Below are 23,521 nucleotides of genomic sequence, written 5' to 3'. Positions count from 1 at the left end.
TTCTATTTTGTTACCTTTGTAAAATATACACGACTCTTCCATACTTCAGAACATTTGGTAACTAACTGTTATCTGCACAATCAGTCTAAACTGTCCATTATTCAAGGTCCATACCTCAGCTCCCAATTAAAAAAAAATTCCCCCCACTGTCTGGTCTCAGCCTCACACTCTTCATTTCATCTTCCTCTCTACCACCACTTAAGACCAACACACATACATACACATCCATGTACATATTATCCACTTTTTCTTGTACATATAGTCTCTGTGAAAAACAAAATACACTTGATAAATAAGGAGAGTATTTTATCCAATGTTTTGCAATAGGGATGACTTTCATTAATGGACAACATTTCAAAGAAATGAAACAGCTTGGATTTTATAGAAGCATAGAGAGTTATTTACATCCTCTGTGCTTCTTATAGGAATCATGAAGGAGAATAGAAATGGGTCTTATTTAGGAATGTTAGGACAGAGAGGTCTTTTGAGATCAGCCAATTAAGGAAGACGACATACTATGGAACTTTATTTATCTATTTTGGGGTGAACACAGTTCTCTGATAAAGTCCAACACTGTCAACTCTGTTCCATTCCCTACGAATCCTACCTCCCCCGTACATTGAGTTCAGTCTATTGAATTCTTCTTCTTCTTCTTCTTCTTCTTCTTCTTCTTCTTCTTCTTCTTCTTCTTCTTCTTCTTCTTCTTCTTCTTCTTCTTCTTCTTCTTCTTCTTCTTCTTCTTCTTCTTCTTCTTTCTTCTTTTTCTTCTTCTTCTTCTTCTTCTTCTTCTTCTTCTTTCTTCTTTCTTCTTTCTTCTTTCTTCTTCTTCTTCTTCTTCTTCTTCTTCTTCTTCTTCTTCTTCTTCTTCTTCTTCTTCTTCTTCTTCTCTCTCTCTCTTTCTCCCTCACTCTCTTTCACGACAATCTTTCTTAGCTCAGTGCCATTGAAGACTGATCTTGTACTTCACCCACAAGCATTTTCTTGTTTTCTGGTTCCCACTATAGAGAGACCTATAGTAGGGTTTATAAAATATTTAAGGACTGGATGTGAGATTTGAGGGTAATTATTTCCCTTATTTTTTCTATACCAGAGCTTGTGGTAGCAAGATTCTTCCTAGGCCTTTCTTCTCGACTCTCATATTCCAACAGTTTTCTAGTTACTTGTCCCTGAATTTCTCATTATTTTTTATTGGTTTCCTTTTAGTCTTATCCAGATGTCTACAACTAGTCCACTTAATGAATTAAGTTCAATTGAATATTTTTGGACATAGAAATCTTTCCCTTTTCTCAGCCTAGGGCATTCCTGCTAGGTTGTGGATTCTATGAATGCACTTCAGCATTTAAACTTACATCATGCTAAAATTGTTCACTTAAGAATTATTCCCTTTCTATGTTGTGAATTCCTCATGAACAAGACATAATTTATACTTCCTGCTTTTTCCAGAACATATAACAATGTCTGATATATAATAGTATTTGATCAGTGTTGATTGAGTAATTTATTAAATTACTCATCAATATAAGTGAAATACTTATTCAACAGACTTGTAGTAGATGATTATTTATTTTTCCAAAAGAGTAGTCAGTTTTTGGAAAACTGTGATTAACACAACTCAAATGGAAAAATGATGGTGAGTACTTAGTAGATCATTATTATTTTTGTTGGCAAAAGTACAAAAACCAAGAAATTAAGGAACATATTAGAAAAAAGAAGTGTAGCTTGAGCTTCATAGCTTAGAAAATGAACTCAAGAAACTAGCTTCATATTTATAAACTCTGCTATAAGGTGTTTTATAGATTCTGGACAACAAAATAACTACCAGCCATCAGTATGATCCATGAAGGAACACTTGTAAACATTAGGCTAAGACTTTGTGCCGTTAGGCATAAAATGAAAATGTCCACATTCTCTTTCCTTGACTAAGCACAAATAGAAACAGAAATAATAGTAAATATATGAGCTAGAAAGAAATTAAGGGAAGTTACAGTAAATTGCTAAGCAAAGTTCCTGAATTGTAATGACATGAAGCAGGAAACATTCATTTAAAGGAGTAAATATTATTAAAGGAGTAAATATTTGCAAATGTTGGCAATAACTAACAATGAAACCATCTCCCTTCCTTCCTTTTTATATTTAAACATACTGTACTAGAGCAAGTATCTCTGAAAATATCATTAATAAAAGATTTTTTTCTTCATTCAGCAAATTAGAATCAGGGTGAAATTTCTACACAGAAGTTGTTATAGGCCTATTTTTCCTTAAACTTTTTTTAAATGTTTTTCCTTTATCATACAGTTAGCAACATTAGAACAAAAACACACACATTAATACATTATATTTTATGAAGATAAAAAAGTGTTTGTGATAGAGCATCACAAAGCCACATATTTTCTTTTATCTCATGTTTGAATCACATTGAAACACATTACTGACAATACTTAAATATACAAAGAGCAAAGAGAATGTTATTATGGCAAAACACAGCATAAAGTCTGACTGATGCTCTGCTAATCGTTAATGAGGATAAAAACATATTTGAACACTTCTTTTAATTAATTTTATTAATTATTTCTCTTCCTTCTTCCCACCCTTCCTCCCTTCTTTCCTCCCTCCTTCATTTCTTCTCTCCCTCCCTCTCTTCTTCTCTCCTTTCTTCCCTTCCCCCTTCCTCCCTTCCTCCCTTCCTTTCTCCCCCATCCCTCCCTCCCTTCCTTCCTCTTCCCTTCCCCCTTCCTTCCTTTCTCCCTCCCTTCCTCCCTTCCTTCCTTCCTTTCTTCCTCCATTCCTCCCTCCCTTCCTCCCCTCCTTCCTTCCTTCTATTTCCCTCCCTCCTTCTTTCCTTCCTCCCTCCCTCCTTCCTCTTCTCCTTCCTTCCTTTCTCCTTCCCTTCTTCCTCCCTCCCTCATTCCTTCCTCCCTCCCTTCTTCCCTTCTTCCCTCCTTCTTTCTTTCCTTCTTTCCTCCTCCCTCCCTCCTTTCCTTCCTCCCTCCCTTCTTTCCTTTCTTCCTTCCTCCATCCCTCCCTTCCTTTCTTTCTTCCTCCCTTCTTTCCTTTCTTCCTTCCTCCCTCCCTCCCTTCTTTCCTTTCTTTCTCCCTCCCTCCTTCCCTTCTTTCCTCCACTCCTTCCTTCCTTTCTCCCTCCTTTCCGTCCTCCCTCTTCCCTTTCTCCCTCCTTTTCCTTTCTTCCTCCCTCTCTATTCCCTACCTCCTTTATCCCTCCTTTCTTCTTTCCTTCCTTCCTCTCTCTCTCCTCCCTTCCTTCCTCCCTCCCTCCCTTCCTTTTCCTTTCTTCCTTTTCCTTCATTCCTTCCTCTCTCCCTCCCTCCTCCCTTCCTTTCTTCCTTCTACTCTCCCTACCTCTTTTGCTTTCTTCCTTTCTCACTTCCTTCCTTCCTTCCTTCCTTCCTTCCTTCCTTCCTTCCTTCCTTCCTTCCTTTTTTTTCTAGTAGAAAATGTTATTGGCAAAGTTTGTTAAAAATTGAGAGTCTGAAGCAACTTTGTAACTGTGGAAAAAAAACTATTACAAACAGATTTGTAACCATGGTGTTTAAATAAAGCAATTTTTTTTGTTTTTGGGTCACACCTGGCAGTACTCAGGGTTTACTCCTGGCTCTATACTCAGAAATAGCTCCTGGCAGGCTTGGTGGACCATATGGGATGTTGGAATTCGAACCACCATCTTTCTGCATACAAGGCAAACGCCCTACCTCCATGCTATCTCTCCACCCCATGTCTGAGCTCTTTGGAGAGGAGAAACTGAGGACTAAGAAAAAGGTTAACTGCTCAGAAATAAAGACACTTCAGAAGAATTTGTCAGATTAGGAAAAGACCATCAACAGTGCAATGGATGATATTTATGAAAGGACCAATCTGCAATGCAAGGCTCTCCTGTGACAATGCCTGGATTACCTTCTTTGAAAGCAAAATTCAAATAAAAAAATAATTTGGAGGTATATAAAAGCTCCTCCTAAAATCCATTCCAGGCTTTCTCTTCATTCCCTTAAACACATTTATTATATTTTGCTTGCTTGTCTCTATGTCTATCTTTTTGCTTGCTTATTCCATTCTGGAGTTCATTTTCTCATTTAAACATGTACTTCTTTTCTTTCTTTCTCTCACATCTCTCAAAGTAAATTTTATTCAGAAAAATGACCTTCCTTCACTATTTCACCTCACTCCAAAGTGAGCCCCAACTCCCCCAAGAAATCATGGGACAGAGATTACCTCCTACTCTGTGCAAAACAAGTAAGTCTCAGGCACAGCTTGATGGAACTTGGGACTGGTGGGACATGAACATCTGTGCCATGTTGGTTGCTTGCATCAGACTTTGTGAGTTCTGAAAAAAGCCAAGCAATTCCCAAGTGCTCACTGGTGGCTGAGATGGGTCAAAGAGAGATGGAAGCATTTTTTTTCTCCAATATATCTCCTCTCCTCGCCTTAAATCACCAGCAAGATAAAGTAATTTTCATATCATTTGTTACTAGAAGAAATCTGGAGGGGGGTATTGGTGGTGAGAATGTTGCACTGGTGAGGGGGGTTATTCTGTTTATAACTAAAACCCAATTACAAACATGCTTGTAATCATGGTGCTTAAATAAAGATATTTATATTAAAAAAGAAATATATATATTAAAAAAGAAATCTCTCAATATTAAAGCAATATTAATTAAATATATTCAGATCCCCCTTTTATTTTATCTGTTCACATTCTTTGAGGATTTTTTCCATTGTCTGTTCAGTTTTTTAAGATCTTTCTAGTCTCTTCTATCGTATGGAGTTGTTATGCATATCATCTTCCACTTCACTGATTTTGTCTTCATCAGCTGTTACTCTGTTGGTAAGACTTCCCAGTGAGGTTTTCGTTTTGGCTACCAAATTTTTGATATTTAGGTTTGGAGTTTTCTTATTTGTTCTTTGATGTCCTCTTGATTCTAATTTGTGGTTCATTTGGTTTGTTCCATGGATAATTTGTGTTCCTTGAACATTCTCCAAATTTCCTCTCTAAAGTCTTTCTCAAAGAGGCTATATAGGTGGCTGATACTTGTTGGGTCTTCAGGTTCATCATCTTCATTCTCTAAGTATGATGGTTTTCTGAGATGCTTTCCCATAGTATCCTATACAGTGTGCTTTTTCCTATGTGTTGTTCTGGTGTACATTGATTAGGAGAAAAGCACAACTATGGAGCAAAGCAAAGATGATCTGAGAAAATAGTTCTTAAAATTTTTATCCTCTTAATTTTTTTTGTTGTTGTTTCTGAGTTTTTGGGTCACACACAGCAGCACTTAGGGGTTACTCCTGGTTCTGTGCTCAGAACTCTAAATGCCTGGCAGGTATGGGAGACCATATGAGATGCCAGGATTAGAACCACCGTCCATCCTAGATTGGCTGTGTGCAAGGCAAATGCCCTACCACTGTGCTATCTCTCCAGATCCTATCCTCTTGATTTTATAGAAGTATGTTTTATGGCTCAGCATGTAGTATATCTATGAGAATGACCCATGTGCATTGAAAAAGAATGTATATCCAGTTTTGGGGGGGATGGTGAGCCCTATATATCTCTTTATATTTCTGTATATAGATATGTATCTATATCTTATATCTTTTCTATATATAGATATATATCTACTTATATATATATTTACTAAGTTTCTTCTATTTCTTCCTTCAGAGATAGTATATTCTGCTTTTATGTCTCTGTGTGGGTGACAACTGTGTTCCCTTAGCCAAGAAGGGGCTTGTGCCTCTCAGCTTGTTTTTGTCCTTTGGGAAAAGGGGCAATCAACCCTCTGTTTCTTAAGGCTTCTGCCAGTCTTGGCCCAATCTGGGGGTCCTGCTGCTTTTGTCAAGAAATATTTAAAAAAAAGCTTAATGCACAAATCAGAAAGACATAAATCTAACATGTAAGAAATGAAAATATTCCATGCAATCAATATGCCTTTTGTGAGAGAGAATCAGCATGAGCTCTGCCTCCACAGATAGTCTCACTCTCTAGTTCATTTCTCAGAAGTATGTTTGTAGTGATCAAAAGAGGGAGATAAGGACACATCAGCAGGCTTGATACCAGTTAAGGGAAAAAGAAATTAATTCAGTAGGCTCAGCATTCCTCCTCCATAATACAGTCTTTGTGAAGGCACCTACTGTTCCAAGGAAGCAGAGATGAGGAACCAGCTCCATTGTTATGGGCTGTAGTATAAATGAGCTTGATATTTATTTCTACAAGTATATGTAACTATTGGTTTTTAAACTGTGCTCTAAATTAAAATGCCTTCAATAATAAATTGTTGTCAAAGATTATGTCTTCTCCAGCACTTGCACTGTTGGAATTGAGTCTCATATTTTTCATCAAGGTTCTCTTGGAGCTTTATTTCCTGTGTTCCTCTGTGAATTTAAAGCTATTTATTTACTGCTCACATAACTAAATTTGGTTAGATTTATAATTGTAAGATCTTGTTTTCTTTCCCTGAAGACCCTGTAACCATCACGATATAATCTCCTCACAAGAGAGTGTGCTACAAGATAATTTAACATCAGAATGAATTTTCTTCACATAGGTTTCTAGTAGAAATATTTGCATATAGAATTTTCTTGTTATCTTAACTCTATCATTGACTATGTTTCAGTGATGTGCCAGGCAATTGTACCAACTTTTCCTGAAAATCAGCATACTTTTATCATTTTATGATAGATTATTTCCATTTCATTTTAATTTATTCTTGATGGCCCTAAAATAGTTTAGAAGTATCTTCTTTAATGTTTTAATGTAGCATTCATTTCTTTATTTTCTTCTACTTCTTTTCAAGTTCTGCCAACATAGTTTTCTCATCTATTTACTACCTATCATTTATTCCCTAAATCCTCGTACCTTTTCTTTGAACTTTTATTTTTCCTGATGGATTATATTATCTTCCATTAAATTGGATGAAAAGTTGTTGGCAGTTTTGTTTTTGTTTTTGGCCACATCAGGCAGTGCTCAGGGTTTACTTCTGACTCTACATATAGTCAGGGATTGATTCTGATGGAGGTGGGGAACCATATGTGGTGCCAAGGATCAAATCCAGGTGGGCAAGCACAGGCAAAAGCCCTAAGGCTGTGCTGTCACTCTGGCCACGTTGATAGTTTTTCTAGCCTATTATCCTTATCTGGCTTTTTTTTCTCTGCTTTTCTTTCCCCTCTTCCCTATCTCTGGTGATTATTTGCATCAGTCCCCAGCTGTGGGCTTTTGTTACATACTATCTTCAGATTAATCATGGGAGGGAGTCTGAAAAAATAAAGAAATGACAGGATTGTTGCATTTGAATTTTAGTCTATTGCCTGAAGTTTTCTTTCCAATGCTCTTCTCTAAGCAGAGAAGTTAGCTCTTTCCTCAGGTGTATTTCCCTTGCAAGGAGAGACTTGTAAAATCCCTGATGACACAATTATTTTTCAGGGTGGAAGGGAGGGAGGAAAAAACTTTCATTCTCTTCAGTTGACCACAATTAGCAATTATCAGGTAACTTGTCACTCAGTTTGTCATTTATCCTGACACGTTGCTAGCCTTGTTTTCATGATGGCTTGTCTGTACATGTTCCTATACTACTTCATCTCTTCTGCCACACTTCACAGCAAGGAGTTCTTAAAAAAACAGCCTGTTCCACTTTTGAAATTCATTTGGAATAATAAACACCCTAGAATACCTAAAGCAATCATTGGGAAAAAGAATATGGCAGGAATTACTTTCCCCAACTTTAAACTTTATTACAAAGCAATAGTTATCAAAACAGCATGGTATTGGAATAAAGACAGGCCCTCAGATCAGTGGAATAGGCTTGAATACTCAAAGAATGTTCCCCAGATATACAATCACCTAATTTTTGATAAAGGAACAAGAAATCCTAAATGGAGCAAAGAAAGCCTCTTCAACAAGTGGTGTTGGCACAACTGGTTAGCCACTTGCAAAAACTTGAACTTAGACCCCCAGTTAACATCATGTATGAAGGTAAAATCCAAATGGATTAAAGACCTTGATATCAGACCCAAAATTATAAGATATATAGAACAACACATAAGCAAAACACTCCAGGACATTTAGACTACAGGCATCTTCAAGGAGGAAACTGCACTCTCCAAGCAAGTGAAAGCAGAGATTAACAGATGGGAATATATTAAACTGAGAAGCTTCTGCACCTCAAAGGAAATAGCGCTCAGGATACAAGAGCCACCCACTGAGTGGGAGAAACTATTCACCCAATACCCATCAGATAAGGGGCTAATCTCCAAAATATACAAGGCACTGACAGAACTTTACAAGAAAAAAACATCTAATCCCATCAAAAAATGGGGAGAAGAAATGGACAGACATTTTGACAAAGAAGAAATACAAATGGCCAAAAGGCACATGAAAAAATGCTCCACATCACTAATCATCAGGGAGATGCAAATCAAAACAACTATGAGGTACCACCTCACACCACAGAGATTGGCACACATCACAAAGAATGAGAACGAACAGTGTTGGTGGGGATGTGGAGAGAAAGGAACTCTTATCCACTGCTGGTGGGAATGCCGTCTAGTTCAACCTTTATGGAAAGTATATGGAGATTCCTCCAAAAACTGGAAATCGAGCTCCCTTACGATCCAGCTATACCACTCCTAGGAATATACCCGAGGAACACAAAAATCCAATACAAAAACCCCTTTTTTACACCTATATTCATTGCAGCACTATTTGCCATAGCAAGACTCTGGAAACAACCAAGATGCCCTTCAACAGATGAATGGCTAAAGATACTGTGGTACATATACACAATGGAATATTATGCAGCTTTCAGGAGAGTTGAAGTCATGAAATTTTTCTATACCTGGATGTACATGAAATCTATTATACTGAGTGAAATAAGTGAGAGAGAGAGAGAGAGAGAGAGAGAGAGAGAGAGAGAAACACAGAATGGTCCCACTCATCTATGGGTTTTAAGAAAAATGAAAGACATTCTTGCAATAATAATTTTCAGACACAAAGAGAGAAGGGCTAGAAGTTACAGCTCACCTCATGAAGCTCACCACAAAGAGTGATGAGTTTAGTTACAGAAATAACTACATTTTGAACTATCCTAATAATGAGAATGTATGAGGGAAATAGAAAGCCTGTCTAGAGTACAGGCGGGGATTGGGTGGGGAGGAGGGAGATTTGGGACATTGGTGATGGAAACATTGCACTGGTGATGGGTGGTGTTCTTTATATGACTGAAACCCAAACACGATCATGTATGTAATAAAGGTGTTTAAATAAAATATATATAAAAACCCAGCCTGTTCAGGCTCCTTTACATATTGTTGTTTTTTTTTTATTTAATTTTTATTTAAGCACCAGGATTACAAGCATGTTTGTAGTTGGGTTTCAATTGTAAACAGAACACACCCCATCACCAGTGCAACATTCCCACATAGTGTTACAAGCCATGTGGGGACCTGCTTTCACAATTTCTGAGCTTTACCCATTGAGTGTGGATACAGGTGACTGAGCTCAACTTTTATCCCACTCACTTTCCAGTGCAATTAGCAGCTGATGTGAGATAGGAGTGGGCCGACAATAAGGAGTATTGGTTATGAATAGTTTTTATTTGGGGAATTATAAAATGTTATTTCTTGTCTTAGGAGTTTTTAATTCCTTAATTTGTAGAAGGTTAAATAAATCAGTTTAGAAAACCCTCGTTCCTGACACCCTGTTTTTCAATTTTATTCTTAGGAAGTCCAACTATCACTTTTCTTCCCCTGAGACAATAAAATCACCATTGACTTTGAAGAATTGATGCAGGCAAACATGATTTTAAGGGATAAAATTTAAATCCCATTAGTGTTAATAGTTGTGAAAATATGATCTCAGTCGTGTACTCATATTTTGTTTAAAAAGTTCTTTATATATTTTTTTATTATTCACTGAAAATACATCACAATATTGTTCCTATAAATATAGAAAGGCACAATGACTTTTAAGAATATACAGGATATCATTATACAAAACTTCTGTTAATGCTTCACAAGCTTAAAGGCTTCAATAAATACTCTTTTCTAGATGTTGTGCTTTCTGTTGTTTAAAAAAAGAGGAACTTTTGAATATAAAGGCTATACTCTTTAAAATGCAACATATTTCACCAAGTTTATACTGATAATATCTCAATTTAAATTTTTTTTTTGTTTTTCTGGCCATACCCATTTGATGCTCAGGGGTTACTCCTAGCTAAACGCTCAGAAATTGCCCCTGGCTTGGGGGGACCATATGGGAAGCTGGGGATCGAACGGTGGTCGTGATCTTTCCTTGGCTAGCGCTTGCAAGGCAGACACCTTACCTCTAGCGCCACCTCGCCGGCCCGTCAATTTAAATTTATACCATAAATTACATCCATTTTCTTTTCTTTTTTGTAATGTCAGAGATCAAGCCCAGATCCTCACATACAGAAGGCAAGTGATCTACCACAGAGTCATACACGTCCCAAGAAAGTCCATTTTATTAGATCCATTCTCAGACTAGTTATTATAAATCTTAAATATTTATCATTCTGGTGGTAGAAAACTCAAGTGCATATCAATGTGTATACATTCATCTAAATCTAGCATTCTTTAGAAAGTCTTACCCATATAATTGATATTAAATACTCATTAATACTCATATTAAATACTCATACTTTTGTAAAATATTTTTAAAACATTAAACCTTTGACATACCTAAGACATAGAGGTTTTGTAAAATGTAAGCCAAAATGTGAATATCTTATACAGGGATAAAGACTAAAATAAAGTTTTTAAAGAAAAGTATGCAAATTATTGTGTTCCAATCAAGTCTGGCCCACTATTTTTGTAAATAAGATGCATTAAAACATTAAAACATAGCTTTGTTCATTCTTAACCTGTTGTATGTACTTGTCTTCATGCCATGATAGCAGAGTTTAGTAGCTACAACATAGCCTGTATGACTTATAAAACCCAAAGCATTTGTTATCAGGGTATTTTTTAAAATTATTTATTCTTTTTTTTTTTTTTTTTTTTGGTTTTTGGGTCACACCCGGCATTGCTCAGGGGTTACTCCTGGCTGTCTGCTCAGAAATAGCTCCTGGCAGGCACGGGGGACCATATGGGACACCGGGATTCGAACCAACCACCTTTGGTCCTGGATCGGCTGTTTGCAAGGCAAACGCCGCTGTGCTATCTCTCCGGGCCCAAATTATTTATTCTTATCTAAGAACTGTCCTAATCCTACTCATTGATAACTACTGATTACAGACCTCTGATTAATCACAATCACATGTTAATTACATAATTTTTTAGTGAAACAAAATAGTTTTTATTGAAAAACTTTTTATTAAGAAAGATGTGAGGAGAGAGAAAAAGAGGAATACTTATCTAAGAGAGAAACTTCTCCAGGATAGAGAGTGATAGAGATAGAGACAGAGACAGAGAAAGAGACTGACATAAATAAATAAATAAATATATATATATATATATATATATTTAAAAATAAGAGTGTTACTCAGGAGGAAGTGTAGTGTTACACAGAGCAGAAAGTAAGATCTGAATCCCACCCCGCCCCCATGTTGTTCAAAACCAAAATAAAATGACAAAACTAAGGTTTATAAAGTAATGAAAAAAATAGTTATTCATATTATTCTTTTTAAACTCAACTAAAATCTTTTGAATTCTAAACCTGCTTGTTGATAAAAGACAAAAGAGATGATTCTAGTTTAAGGTTCACCTCTTCTGGTTTTCTCAAACATTTACACTTTTGACTCATTTCATGTTGAATTTTTCATTAGAGTGACTTGCAACTTCCTGAATTGTTTAGCTTGAAGCAGGAAGCCCATTTTAGTCTGCTGACTCAGAGTCACCCCCGCATATAGGAAAAAGTCTTGTCCTCAGATCTGTGGGGCCCCAGGCCTCAGGTTCCTGTCATCCTGCAGGTTCTCGATGCCTGGCAGTTCTCCTGATACTGCCATCTCTCATCCTTCTATCAGGCTATCAGGACTCTCATTTCCCCCAGCATTGTGTGGGTGCTGAGTTAGGGCAAGACTAGGATCCAGGATCAACGACTACACAACATTTACTATTCTCACCGGCTCTGCTACCTTCCTCTGGGCAATCCCACACGGATTTGGTTTGGTTTCATCTTCCCACACTATTCTCTTCCCACACTATGGCTTTGGGCACATCTTCAGACTCAGAGTGTTTCAAGTCTTTGGGAGACTTTGCCTCTAACAAATTAAAAAGTATTGGTTTTCTAGAACCTTGATATACTTTGAAAAAAAATTTTTTTTAATTTGGGCCATTTCTGAAGATGCTTGGAGAATCTGAGGGTTCAAAGTTGAAGCAGCAATATGGTGAGGCATGTGTTGGGGCTCTGACCCTGGACTCGAACAGCACCCTGCTACCACTATAGTATTCTCCCTGGCCCCCTACTCCATGGATTATTTCTTAAAGGAAATTGGCCTTGTCATCACCTTTTCCTTTCTGCATTAAAAAAATAAATCTTACTTTTGTTTGTGGGGGCCACACATAGCATGGCTATACTATCACTCTGGCCCAAATTTGTCTTTTGTTCATTTGGAGCAATACTTGATGGTGCCAGGACTTACTCCTGGCTTTATGCTCAGGGATCACTTCTGATGAGCTTGGAGAACCATAAGTGATGTGGGTGATAGAACCCAGGCTGCTGCATACAAGGCAAGTACCATGCTTGCTGTGCTAATCACTCCACCCTCTATAAAATCATTTTATACAGGCCTTCAGTGCTTCCTTTTTATCTGTTCATTGGTTACTGTTTATTCAAATAATATTTGCTCAATTAAACTATTTTTTGCATTTGTGACACATCCAGTGGTGTTAGGTAGCCATTCCTGGCTCACTAAGCAGGAGTGACCCTTGGTGGTACTCAAGAGGACATGTATTTGCTAGGGATCAAATAGAGGTCAGTTGTACGTAACCTAACCTCCACTACTAGTTCTACAACCCTCAGCTAAGCTATAAAATTGTTTAATGACAGCTTGTCATTTAACAAAAATTATTAAAATTTATTTTACTGAAATATTTGCAGTTAAGAAAAACACATATTTTCAAGTGTAATCCTTTATAACATTTTTTGTTTCCGTAGAAACAATTCCCTCAATTTACAAGTAAATAGTTTTCACCAGAGTCTTGCAGATATTGGGTCTTTAAATTCTATCTTGTTCATCTGTTTATGATGAGAAACTACCCCCTAGTTTTATAACAAAATTTTAAAACAGTTTCACAGGCAAAATTCCAACCAATATATATTTTGCCATCATCTTAACATTTTCTTACCTGCATATATTTTTCCATATAAACTTTGAAAAATTAAAAGTCATGTTGTTCAGTTCCACTTTCAAGTTATCATCTCTGGACAGAAATTTATGTAGATCTGCTCTTTGTCAATAATATACAATAAAAAGTGATTACAGGCATTGTCTGGTCCCTGGCTCTGTTAATTATTCAAACTCTCATTGTTGAAAATACATTTTTCAACATGTATTTTCAGCATGAAAAATACATTTATTATTAGTCCAAACAACATTTTGAGAGGGAAAGAAATTTACAGGGAGATATTCATCTCTGTTTATTTTTCTTTTGTTGAAACCACTGTGACAGTATCAAGTGTTGTCATTTAATATTTTGTTGAGTTTGGCTTCTTCTATTGTGCTTGGAGCAATTGTCTAGTCTCCTTTATATAATTTCTATATGACAATATATATGATGCACCAAGATGTGGGCATTTTAATGTTGTAACATTGGAAAAAACCTTTGGGGAGGTGTCTATTCAAAGAAAACCCAATGTAAATGAATTATTAGCCACCAATATGTTCCCAACACTCACCCTCTTATTCAGCCCCACTTTCTAAGGCAACAACCTTAAAAAACCATCATGATAACTTTCAGAACAGCAGTAAACACTATCATCTTATTTTGCACATGATTCACTTTGACTTCTCGACTTTGCTCCTCTGTATTGATGAATTTTATCCTTATTTCTTCAGGCAGGAGAGATGGACAAAGAGAAGAACTGAGGAATGACGAAAAGGTTCTGCTCACACCACCCTATTGGAGCTTTAAAAAGTTCAGTTGCATGACTGTGTATGTGTTTGTGTGTGCAATCGAGAGAGTGAAAGACAGTGAGAGAGAGAGAGAGCGAGAGAAAGAGAGTGATAGAGAGCGAGAGCGAGTGAGAGAGAAAGAGAGAGAGAGAGCGCGAGAGAAAGAGAGTGATAGAGAGCGAGAGAGAGAGAGCGAGAGAGAGAGAGAGAGAGAGAGAGAGAGAGAGAGAGAGAGAGAGAGAGAGAGAGAGAGAGAGAGAGAGAGAGAGAGAGAGAGAGAGAGAGAGAGAGAGAACCTCGGAACCTCGTTGTGCTGGAAGGGGCGGTCACTCTGGCTCTATATGGATGTCTACAGGTTCAATTCAGAAACTGGAAACTGCCTCCAGACACAGAAGAGAACACTCCAGTGTTGTGGTGGCTCTCTCCACTCTACAACTTTTTAGGGCTCTCAGGGTTCCTGTTTCCCAATTTTCTTCCAACCATGATCTCCTTCCAACCTTGTTACTTTTCTGTGGTTCCAATCTCCCCTTTTGCCCCTTAGTCTCATTCTGTGGCTCCCTATTTGCTCAAGTATTACCAATGGCCCCTGCGGACTATCTAGTGGACCTGTATGGGGCCATAGAAGTCCCAGTTGAACAAAGCCTGTCTAACAACAGTCCAGGTATACAGATGCAGAGGGCCCTCCTGGGTCTGGGTTATGGGAGACCAGTAACTGAGCTTGTTTTCTGTTTAGCTGAGTAAATTGGGACCACCACTTTACCTCTCTTAGATTCTTCATCTAAATGCACAAAGTTGGAATCATTCTCAAAGGTTCCCATCAGCAGAAGTCTGTTTTTCTATGTGACAGCAAAACTAACTAAAAATAATGGAAGTGAAGGAAGTAGGAAACTTTCATTTTTATGGTATGAAGTGTTATGAGAAATTGGTTTAATTCAAAATTTAAAAAACTTACTTGCATATAAATAAAATGTTTTTCCATTAGCATTTTTCAACTCTATAGGAAAGATAAAAGATGACTTACTGGTGATTCAATATCCTCTAGGAGTAAAACAGAACAGCGTTCACATTTCAGCAGAGTTTGAGCTCGATGCATTATTTTCTTGACAATTTTCTCCAGGTCAGTCTGTTCCTCAAAGAGATCATTAACCACCTCTAGCAAAGCCTGGAAGAGATGAAATGGATAAATTTAGGAGGATATAGAACTAAATTAAAATTTAAAAACAATTACATCTAGTCATGGCTATAGTAAAATATAAATTTATTATATAGCTATGTTTTAGGAATTTTTAATTGTTTTGACATATTTTCATTATTTCAAAAGTCAAACTGCAAAGCAATTCTTCCTCACTATTAGGAAAATTTAGATTCTTGGTCAAATTTAAGACTTATGTTCACAATATACATCTTTCATAGAACTTTGAAAGAATTATAGTGGTGAATACTAATTAAGTTTCAGAGCTTTCATATACATATATATATATTGTCCACATTAATTTCTCTATTCAAAAAGAAGTATTTCTCCATTCCAATCTGTCCTGGAGAACATTTAAATAGTACTATATATCTCAGGAAAAAAAGCACCATTAAAATCGCTGTTGGAGCATCAGAATGAAAAGCATACATGTTTGAAAAAAAAAAAACAACCTAACATATTCTTAATTGAAAATGGTATAAGTATTTAAAAAATCAAATTCTAATAGTTTCTAATTTAATCCAAGTTAGTTTGCAATTTTTGCATTAAAATGTTATTTACTCAGTATGTTTAATGGTGTTTCCAAAGATTTAAGAAGAGTGAATGATGTGTTGGTTGGAGATATTCTGCTTCTATCAGAGAGGATTCAGGAAAATAACATAGCGCATGAATTGACCGTCACTGTAGTGAGGGCTTAATTCACTAGAATTCAATAAGAAGTATATAATTTTAAGTCTTCTCACAAAAGGATTCGTGTGTGTTTTTTTCTTTTTTTAATTAATATCTATTTAGGTGTATAGATTTATTCATTACCCAAAGATGTGACTAAATCTCAACTTTGTTCATTAATTTGATTGGCCCTAACACCATGTGAAACAAGTGAAAATTTCTTCTCTGAATCTACTTGGGTAGTAAAGCAACTGAACAGATTCAGAGATCCATAAAATGAGTCTAGTTCATTGTGCTTCTAAAAAGGGAACCAAATATTCCAGTAGCTTTTCTCTCAGAATGAGTGAGCAAATGTGTTGTGGGCCATGGATCACTCTGATCTTGAAGGATAGAAAAGCACCACGTGGTGTGGCCCGGAGCGATAGCACAGTGGTAAGGCGTTTGCCTTGCATGCGGCCAACACAGGATGGACCCTGGCCTGAATCCCGCTGGCATCCCCCAAGCCTGCCAAAAGCGAGCCAGGAGATACCCCTGAGCTTCTCTGTGTGTGTCCTCAAAACCAAAAACAAAACAAAAACTAAACAAAACAAAACAAAAACACACCAAGAAGTGAAAAAAACTTTCTGTGTAGCCTCACCATGGCTTTCAGATAGCGAATCACTATCAGAGGTCAATGTGTTATAATTTCATGTTCAAATGCAACATTACAATGAATCTGAGTAATTACCAACAAAATTCCCTGCTATTATGGAGAAAATATTATTTCCTTAATCATCCAGATTATTTCTTCAGATGAATCATATTAACTGAACAATTATTTAACTTTTCAATTTGTTGTGACTGCATGAATATGGCCTTTGGGACCAATATACAGGAACATTTATCTCACAGGAAAAACTAATTGTGCCTTGAGTCTTGCACTGAGAAATTACATTATGGTAGTTTTATTGTTCTAATTTAGAATTGTGGCTTACTAGCAAGTGGTGAAAGTTGTCCAAATAACAATGCAGACTAGCTCCAGAGAAAGAAAGAAAAAGAAGAAAATCTAAGATGATATGTAGTGATATTGGGAGCATTTCAAATACTAAAGCACTTCTTGCTTCCTGATTTACCTTCCTGAAAAAAAATATCTATGTTTCCTTCTTCTATAAGATTTTCATTTGCGCCTGACTTACCTTTGAAACTTTTCCATATATATTTCCACATACGTAATATATCTCCATATATTTTCTCTCCTGACCAACCAAGCCCTACTTCTAGATACAAACTGTATGCTGGCAGTTTCCAAAAAGTAATTTCTAGTTCCAATATTTTCCCTAAACTTTAGATTCCTATAACCAAAAGTTCACTTGTAAACATCTTTCAAAGATTAAAGTTTGCTTTGTGTCACAACATAAGATTTATCATGAAGAATTTATCATGGGTCTACTGTATTATTCAAATTCATTATTTCTTTATGAATTATTTGTTAATAATGTTGAAATAGAAATATTGAACTTCCTTTCTACTGTTCTTTCCAGTTCTGTTAGTTTTGCTTGAAATAGGTAGTTAATCCAATGTTGGACACAAATATATTTGTAATTATATTCTCCTGATTATCTGTTGCTTAAATGTCTTTGGAATGTGATTTTGTTTTTATCTGATACAAGTATAACAATTTACCCTATTCTTTTGGTCATCATTTGCAAGTATTGTCTTTTTCTATACTTCACTTTCAATATATGTGTGCTCTTAAAATCAAACTGAGTCTCTAATAAGGTAGCATGTTATTAGATCTTTTTATCTTTTTAATTATTTTAATGGAATAATTTTCCATTTATACTTAAAATTATTATTAATTGGTAACACCATTGGACATTTTGTTCATTACTTTCTAGCTTTTTAAAAATTGTTTTCCCCCTTCTTCCTCTTTTTCCTATCTTCTTTTTGTTTTCTCTATTATTTTTTTGTAGTGGCATGTTTTAAATTTTTTGCTATATTTCTTGTGTTTGTCTATTACAGGAACTTTAGGAGTTATCATGAGGTGTACATTAAGCATATATAGATGTCATATTTTATATTATAACTTAACTGCATATGAAAGCTATTCATTTTGTTTCCCCATGTTTTATGTCCTTGATGTCATATTTTATCTCTTTGTATTTCATATCTATTAATGAATTATTGTATCTAGTTATTTTAATACTATATTTTAAACTTTAAAAACTTTATTATTAAAGATAAAAGTAATTTATCTACTTCTGTGCTCAGTGTGGGTTCTGTGGTCCCTTGTTCAAGTATGGGTCCAGAGCCATAGTAGTAGAACTAATTCAGGGTTTACTAACCCTGAAATCTAAGAAAAAAGGTCTATTTACCCAGGCAAATGACTGGGTATGGCTGGACTCTGGGAAGGCTGCTGCCTATCATTGGTTAGCACCTTCCTTCCCCCACTAATTGGCTAGTGGCCATGGACCATGGCTTAACAGGAATCCTCAAACTTTTTAAACAGGGGGCCAGTTCACTGTCCCTCAGCTCAGTAGAGGGCCAGACTATGGTTTAAAAAAAAAAAGCTATGAACAATAGCTGCCCAAGGCCATAGTCTGAGAACCCCTACCCAAGACTGAGAAGAAGAGTCTAGAGATAGAGAGAAGGAAGGAAGAAAGGGAGCCAGAGAGTTTGACACACAGCCTACACATGTGTATTGCAATTCCAGATGAGTCGGGCGCTAAACAGGAAAGGCAGCAGTGGCATAAACAATGAATTGGATAAATGCCCTTGGAGGGCTGCACGTGGCTTGCAGGATATAATTTGAGGACCCCTGGTTTAGAGAGATTAGAAATGAGTTCCACATCTGCTTATATATTCACAGCAGCAACTCTGTTCAGCAGATCTAGAACTAAATACAAAAATGATGAGTTGGTCTTCCACTAGATCTATGGGTGGACTGGACTGCTCCCTAACAGAGTCTGGAGAGATTAGAGCTGCATAGAGAACCAATCAACACCTCCTGAGGTTATACACAGTATCTCCCACCAGGTCCTTTCATTGGGTGGCCTGGTTGTGAACCATAGCTATGGGGCTATTTAAGATATTTAGGGGTATCTCTGGGAGTGTCTCCTAGTTGCATCATGGACTTAATACTAGTGGCTGACTGTCACTATGAAGGGGAAGTATAGGGCTCTCTCAGGATCTGTGGGCTCAGAACCATAACTGCAATACAGTTTTCTCGTAACTACTCTTCTTACTTTGGCCTTTTTTTCATCTCCCCAGCCAGTTTATAGTTGCCATGGAAACCAGTGTGATCTCTTTAAGAGTAAATCAATTTAAACTCAAAATGGTTTTCCATCCATCACACATGAATAACAGCCAAAAACTTTGCCAGGCCTCAAGCCTTTTCACTATCTGGCCACTGGCTCACTTTCCATCTTCATCTTCTCTGTGCTTTCAAGACATAACCAACTTTTCTTCTCTCCCTCTTAAGAATTAAAATGTTTGCTTCTTTATTTAAAATTGAGATTTAATTTATAAATAGCATATAAAATTCAGTAAACACATAATGATTTGACATAGGTTGCCTATCTTCTAAAATGCTAAAGGCTTTGCACAGGATAATTCCATCTTCAATATTTCATCCAGTTTATTGTGTGGTTTTGTTCTTTTATTCCAACTAGATCTTTTCACAAACATAAAGAACTTAAAAAGAACTTTTACTTATCCATAAAAATAAATATTCTCAAGCTTTACTTTAGTAACCAATCTCCATCACTTTATTTCATTTAATTTTCTTTATAAAAAGTATCATAACTAGGGGCCGGGCGGTGGCGCTGGAGGTAAGGTGCCTGCCTTGCCTGCGCTAGCCTAGGACGGACCGCGGTTCAATCCCCCGGCATCCCATATGGTCCCCTAAGAAGCCAGGAGCAACTTCTGAGCGCATAGCCAGGAGTAACCCCTGAGCGTCACAGGGTGTGGCCCAAAAACCAAAAAAAAAAAAAAAAAATAACTAGTACCATAATTTTTATTTGCTTATTTAGTAATTTATTTGTTTTATCTAGTAATAAAATTACTAGTTTACCTAGCAATTTATCTAGTAATCCTATAGAGTAGTAAATTTTATGAGGCAGATACTTTGAACAAAGTCCTTGAAATATTTACCACACATAAATATTTGTTGAGTGAATAAATGAATTAAGCTATTCACAAGAGTGTATTAATAATACAGGAAGATTAATAATACAGGAAACATCTTTTAAGGTGCTCAAAAAGTATTTGGAGAGAAAAACTATCAGTGAATATTATACTATAGTATGATTAATATCCAAAATATATATCAAGAAAAAAATAACAAAATGGGAAGATTAGGGCCCGGAGAGATAGCACAGCGGCGTTTGCCTTGCCAGCAGCCGATCCAGGACCAAAGGTGGTTGGTTCGAACCCCGGTGTCCCATATGGTCCCCGTGCCTGCCAGGAGCTATTTCTGAGCAGACAGCCAGGAGTAACCCCTGAGCACCGCTGGGTGTGGCCCAAAAAAACAAAAACAAAAAAAAAAAAGGCTGAGTCTGGTGCTAAAATTTTTTAGCAAAGCAGATGGAAGTGGGAGAACTATAAGGTACAAGAAGCAATTGAAGAAAGTGGGAGAGTGTGGCTTTAAGAAGGAAATAATGAGTCAGATTGTTTCTCTGGAATTTTGGGTCAGTATTGCTGGAATGCCAAGTAAAAGGAGAAGAATGGTAAGATATGGGGCTAAATATAAAAACAGGCTTTAGATCAGAGAAAGGTGTGATAAACTCCGTTAAAGAACATGATTATAAAGCCCATTATATTCATCTTTTCACTGAAACATCATATAGACCATAATGTCTAGTAAATAACATTTTAATCAATTTGATTACTGATTAACTTAGGGTGTCCAATTTGTTTTTGTTTTGATTGATTTGTTTTTAGGCCACACCTTGCTATGTTAGTGTTTACTCCTGGCTCTGTGCTCAACAATCACTACTAGCAGTTCTCCAGGGCTAATATGTATTGAACCCAGTTTGGCTACATACAAACTTCTTAATTCATATACTGTTTTTCCAACTTGATAAATATTTTTAATTATTTAGCTCTCTAGTAAATGTACATGAAAATTAATACCTTTATAAGTATTTTCATAATCCTGTAAAGAATATAGGTGTGGAATATTATCATTTTCTTGTGCTACCCTTTCAGTAAACCTTTCGATTCAAAGGTCAAACTGTATGAGGTGGGGTGAAAATTTGTTTGCAATTTACGTTGCTTCTTAAAGCAAGTTGAGTAAAAGCAATAAATTAGGTTATTGATTCTTACTTACACATAAGTGAGTACATATATTTTACAGTATAGTTATAAACTTAATTTCTTTTTCAAAAGCATTTGATTCTATTTACCCAAAACAATAAAATTTTAATCCACTTTCTGGGTTTTTGCTTAAAGAAGGCCTTAGATCACTGTTTTGAAAGATGATACAAACAAAAGAGATTCCTGGACTACTTGAAGATCATCTGTTGTTTGTAGGAGACATAATGACTCACAAGCACTCTCAGATAGGGAGCTTTGAGGGTGGCTGCAGTGTTTCTTCTACTCACCCGGCTTCGTTCATATTCTTTCCTTGAGGCAGCAAAGAGCTGAGCATTAGATATGGCAATTCCACAAAACGGAAGATACATCTGCATCACCTGGGCAAAAAAAGCATCACATTAACAGAGCATGTTTGATTACTTTATTTTTAATCATAGAGATTGCATAGGGTGTTTTTTTTTAATGATAGTATCTTAACTTCACAAGAATTTTTTTTCAGTCTACTATTAGATGGTCTCCATTAAGTTTCAGGTAGACTGATAACATGAAGAGATAAAGTCAGTTACATATTATTAAGGTTGTGATACTGGAACTGTGTCAAAATTATTTTTGCATTTGTTCTTTGATCAATCAGGTATAAATAATTGAAAGAATTGTGATATATCTGGAGTTTAAGGTAAGTTCTCATGCTGATATTTGAAGGCTAACAGGTTAGACACGTTCTTGTATATACATACTATAATTAGAATCTTCCCTAAGTCCTAGGACTCTTCCAGTTTCTCAAACTTAGGATCACCCATTGGGATAGACACATAGATCACAGTGGTCTCAATGAATAAAGCTCAAGTTGTGCCACTGCTCTATAGGCACAAGATATCATGGATGCAAATTGAGGTGGTGGGTCTATTACAGGCCTGTTAAGGGAAGACTTCCAAGTTTTTAAAGGAACATCTGTCCTGTGAAATCAGTCGGACACTTGGTCTAGACATTTTTCTGGCTCTCTCCCTCAAATTATCTCCAGATACATCACACACACACACACACACACACACACACACACACACACACACACACTGCTGTCTGTGAAGAGGTACTGAGTAGTGTAATACAGAAGTTGTTGCTATGCCCAGAAAAGAATATTGCCAGGCTCATGGTGGTTTTTGGTGAGAGAAACAAGAACATATCTTGTTGCTTTGAAGAACATGTAAGTTAATCTCAGCCTTCCAGAATCACTTGGAGCAGAGGGTAAGATATTGCGGAAGGCTTGAAGTGGACAAAAGATGAAGGGCAACACATATTCCCTCTAAGTTCTTGGATACCTAACACTTGCATTGTCTATTTGGACCCGTTCAACTCAAAGCTTTGACCCCTGAATTAGTTTGTTTATTTATTTGGGGACTCTCAGCACTGCTTATGGGTTACTCCTGGCTCTGCACTCAGGAATTATTCCTGACAGTGCTTTGGGGACCATATGGACTGTTGAGGATCAAACCCAGGTTGACCACATGCAAGACGAACACCCTATCTGCAGTGCTATCACTCCAGACTATGACCACTGAATTTTTGAAAGCATTTTAAAAGCTAATTTTGTGAGAAAAATAAAGTTAAAGCAATAAAATTTGCATTAAGTTGAGACCCAAATCAATAATTTTACAGATTTGTTCAGTATAAATTTCTTCAGTGAATTTGAATCAAACTAATATTTTAAGCATATTTTGGCAGCACATATACTCAAAATAACCCAATATTCATTTTATTTTATTCTTTTATTTCGGCTTTTGAATCATACCTAGCAGTGGTCAGGAGTTAGTCCTGATCCAGTGATTCTCGGAGGTTGTTGCACCTGTACCACAGACTTCCCAGGACAAAACCAAGGTCTTCTACATGCAAAGTCTGTGCTCCAAACCACTGAGTACTCTCTCTGGCCCTAGTATTTAATGAAGGTCCACTATATGGAAGTACTCTTATTTATTAATTCATTTGAATGCATATCATCTTTCCTTGGAGGGAATGTGCGCATATTTAGAAACTAGGAGCCCATTAACATGCTTGAACTCACGCAATAACTCAGAACATCTATTTTTACTATGATGTTCATTCTTCACAACGTGTGGCTTCATCTTCAAGAATCAGATGTGATTTCTGACCCTTCCTTTTTACCTTTCCTTACTAATCCCCCTCATGGCCTATGGAAATCTGCTGGTAAGCCAGAATGAAGCTGTTGACATAAAATGCCAGATATTCTGGCAGAATTTCCCTGTCTATAAGCACAGCAAAATCACTTTCAACATTA

The 23,521-nt window shown here is 36.6% G+C and overlaps 1 protein-coding gene across 1 annotated transcript in view; it reads right to left on the bottom strand.

Annotated features, from left to right (window-relative positions):
• The window catches only part of PDE11A (phosphodiesterase 11A), a 431,148-nt gene that overhangs the window by 226,456 nt on the left and 181,171 nt on the right, over window positions 1–23,521 (bottom strand). Inside the window, exons 3-4 of the mRNA XM_049773400.1 lie at window positions 21,516–21,605; window positions 15,094–15,234 (exon numbers count right to left, since the gene is read on the bottom strand). Coding sequence (XP_049629357.1) covers window positions 15,094–15,234; window positions 21,516–21,605 — 231 coding nt within the window. The remainder of the gene's footprint in view (window positions 1–15,093; window positions 15,235–21,515; window positions 21,606–23,521) is intronic.

This window comes from Suncus etruscus, chromosome 5, assembly GCF_024139225.1.
Source record: "Suncus etruscus isolate mSunEtr1 chromosome 5, mSunEtr1.pri.cur, whole genome shotgun sequence".
NCBI lineage: Eukaryota > Metazoa > Chordata > Mammalia > Eulipotyphla > Soricidae > Suncus > Suncus etruscus.
This window is presented reverse-complemented; position numbering and strand designations above follow the sequence as displayed.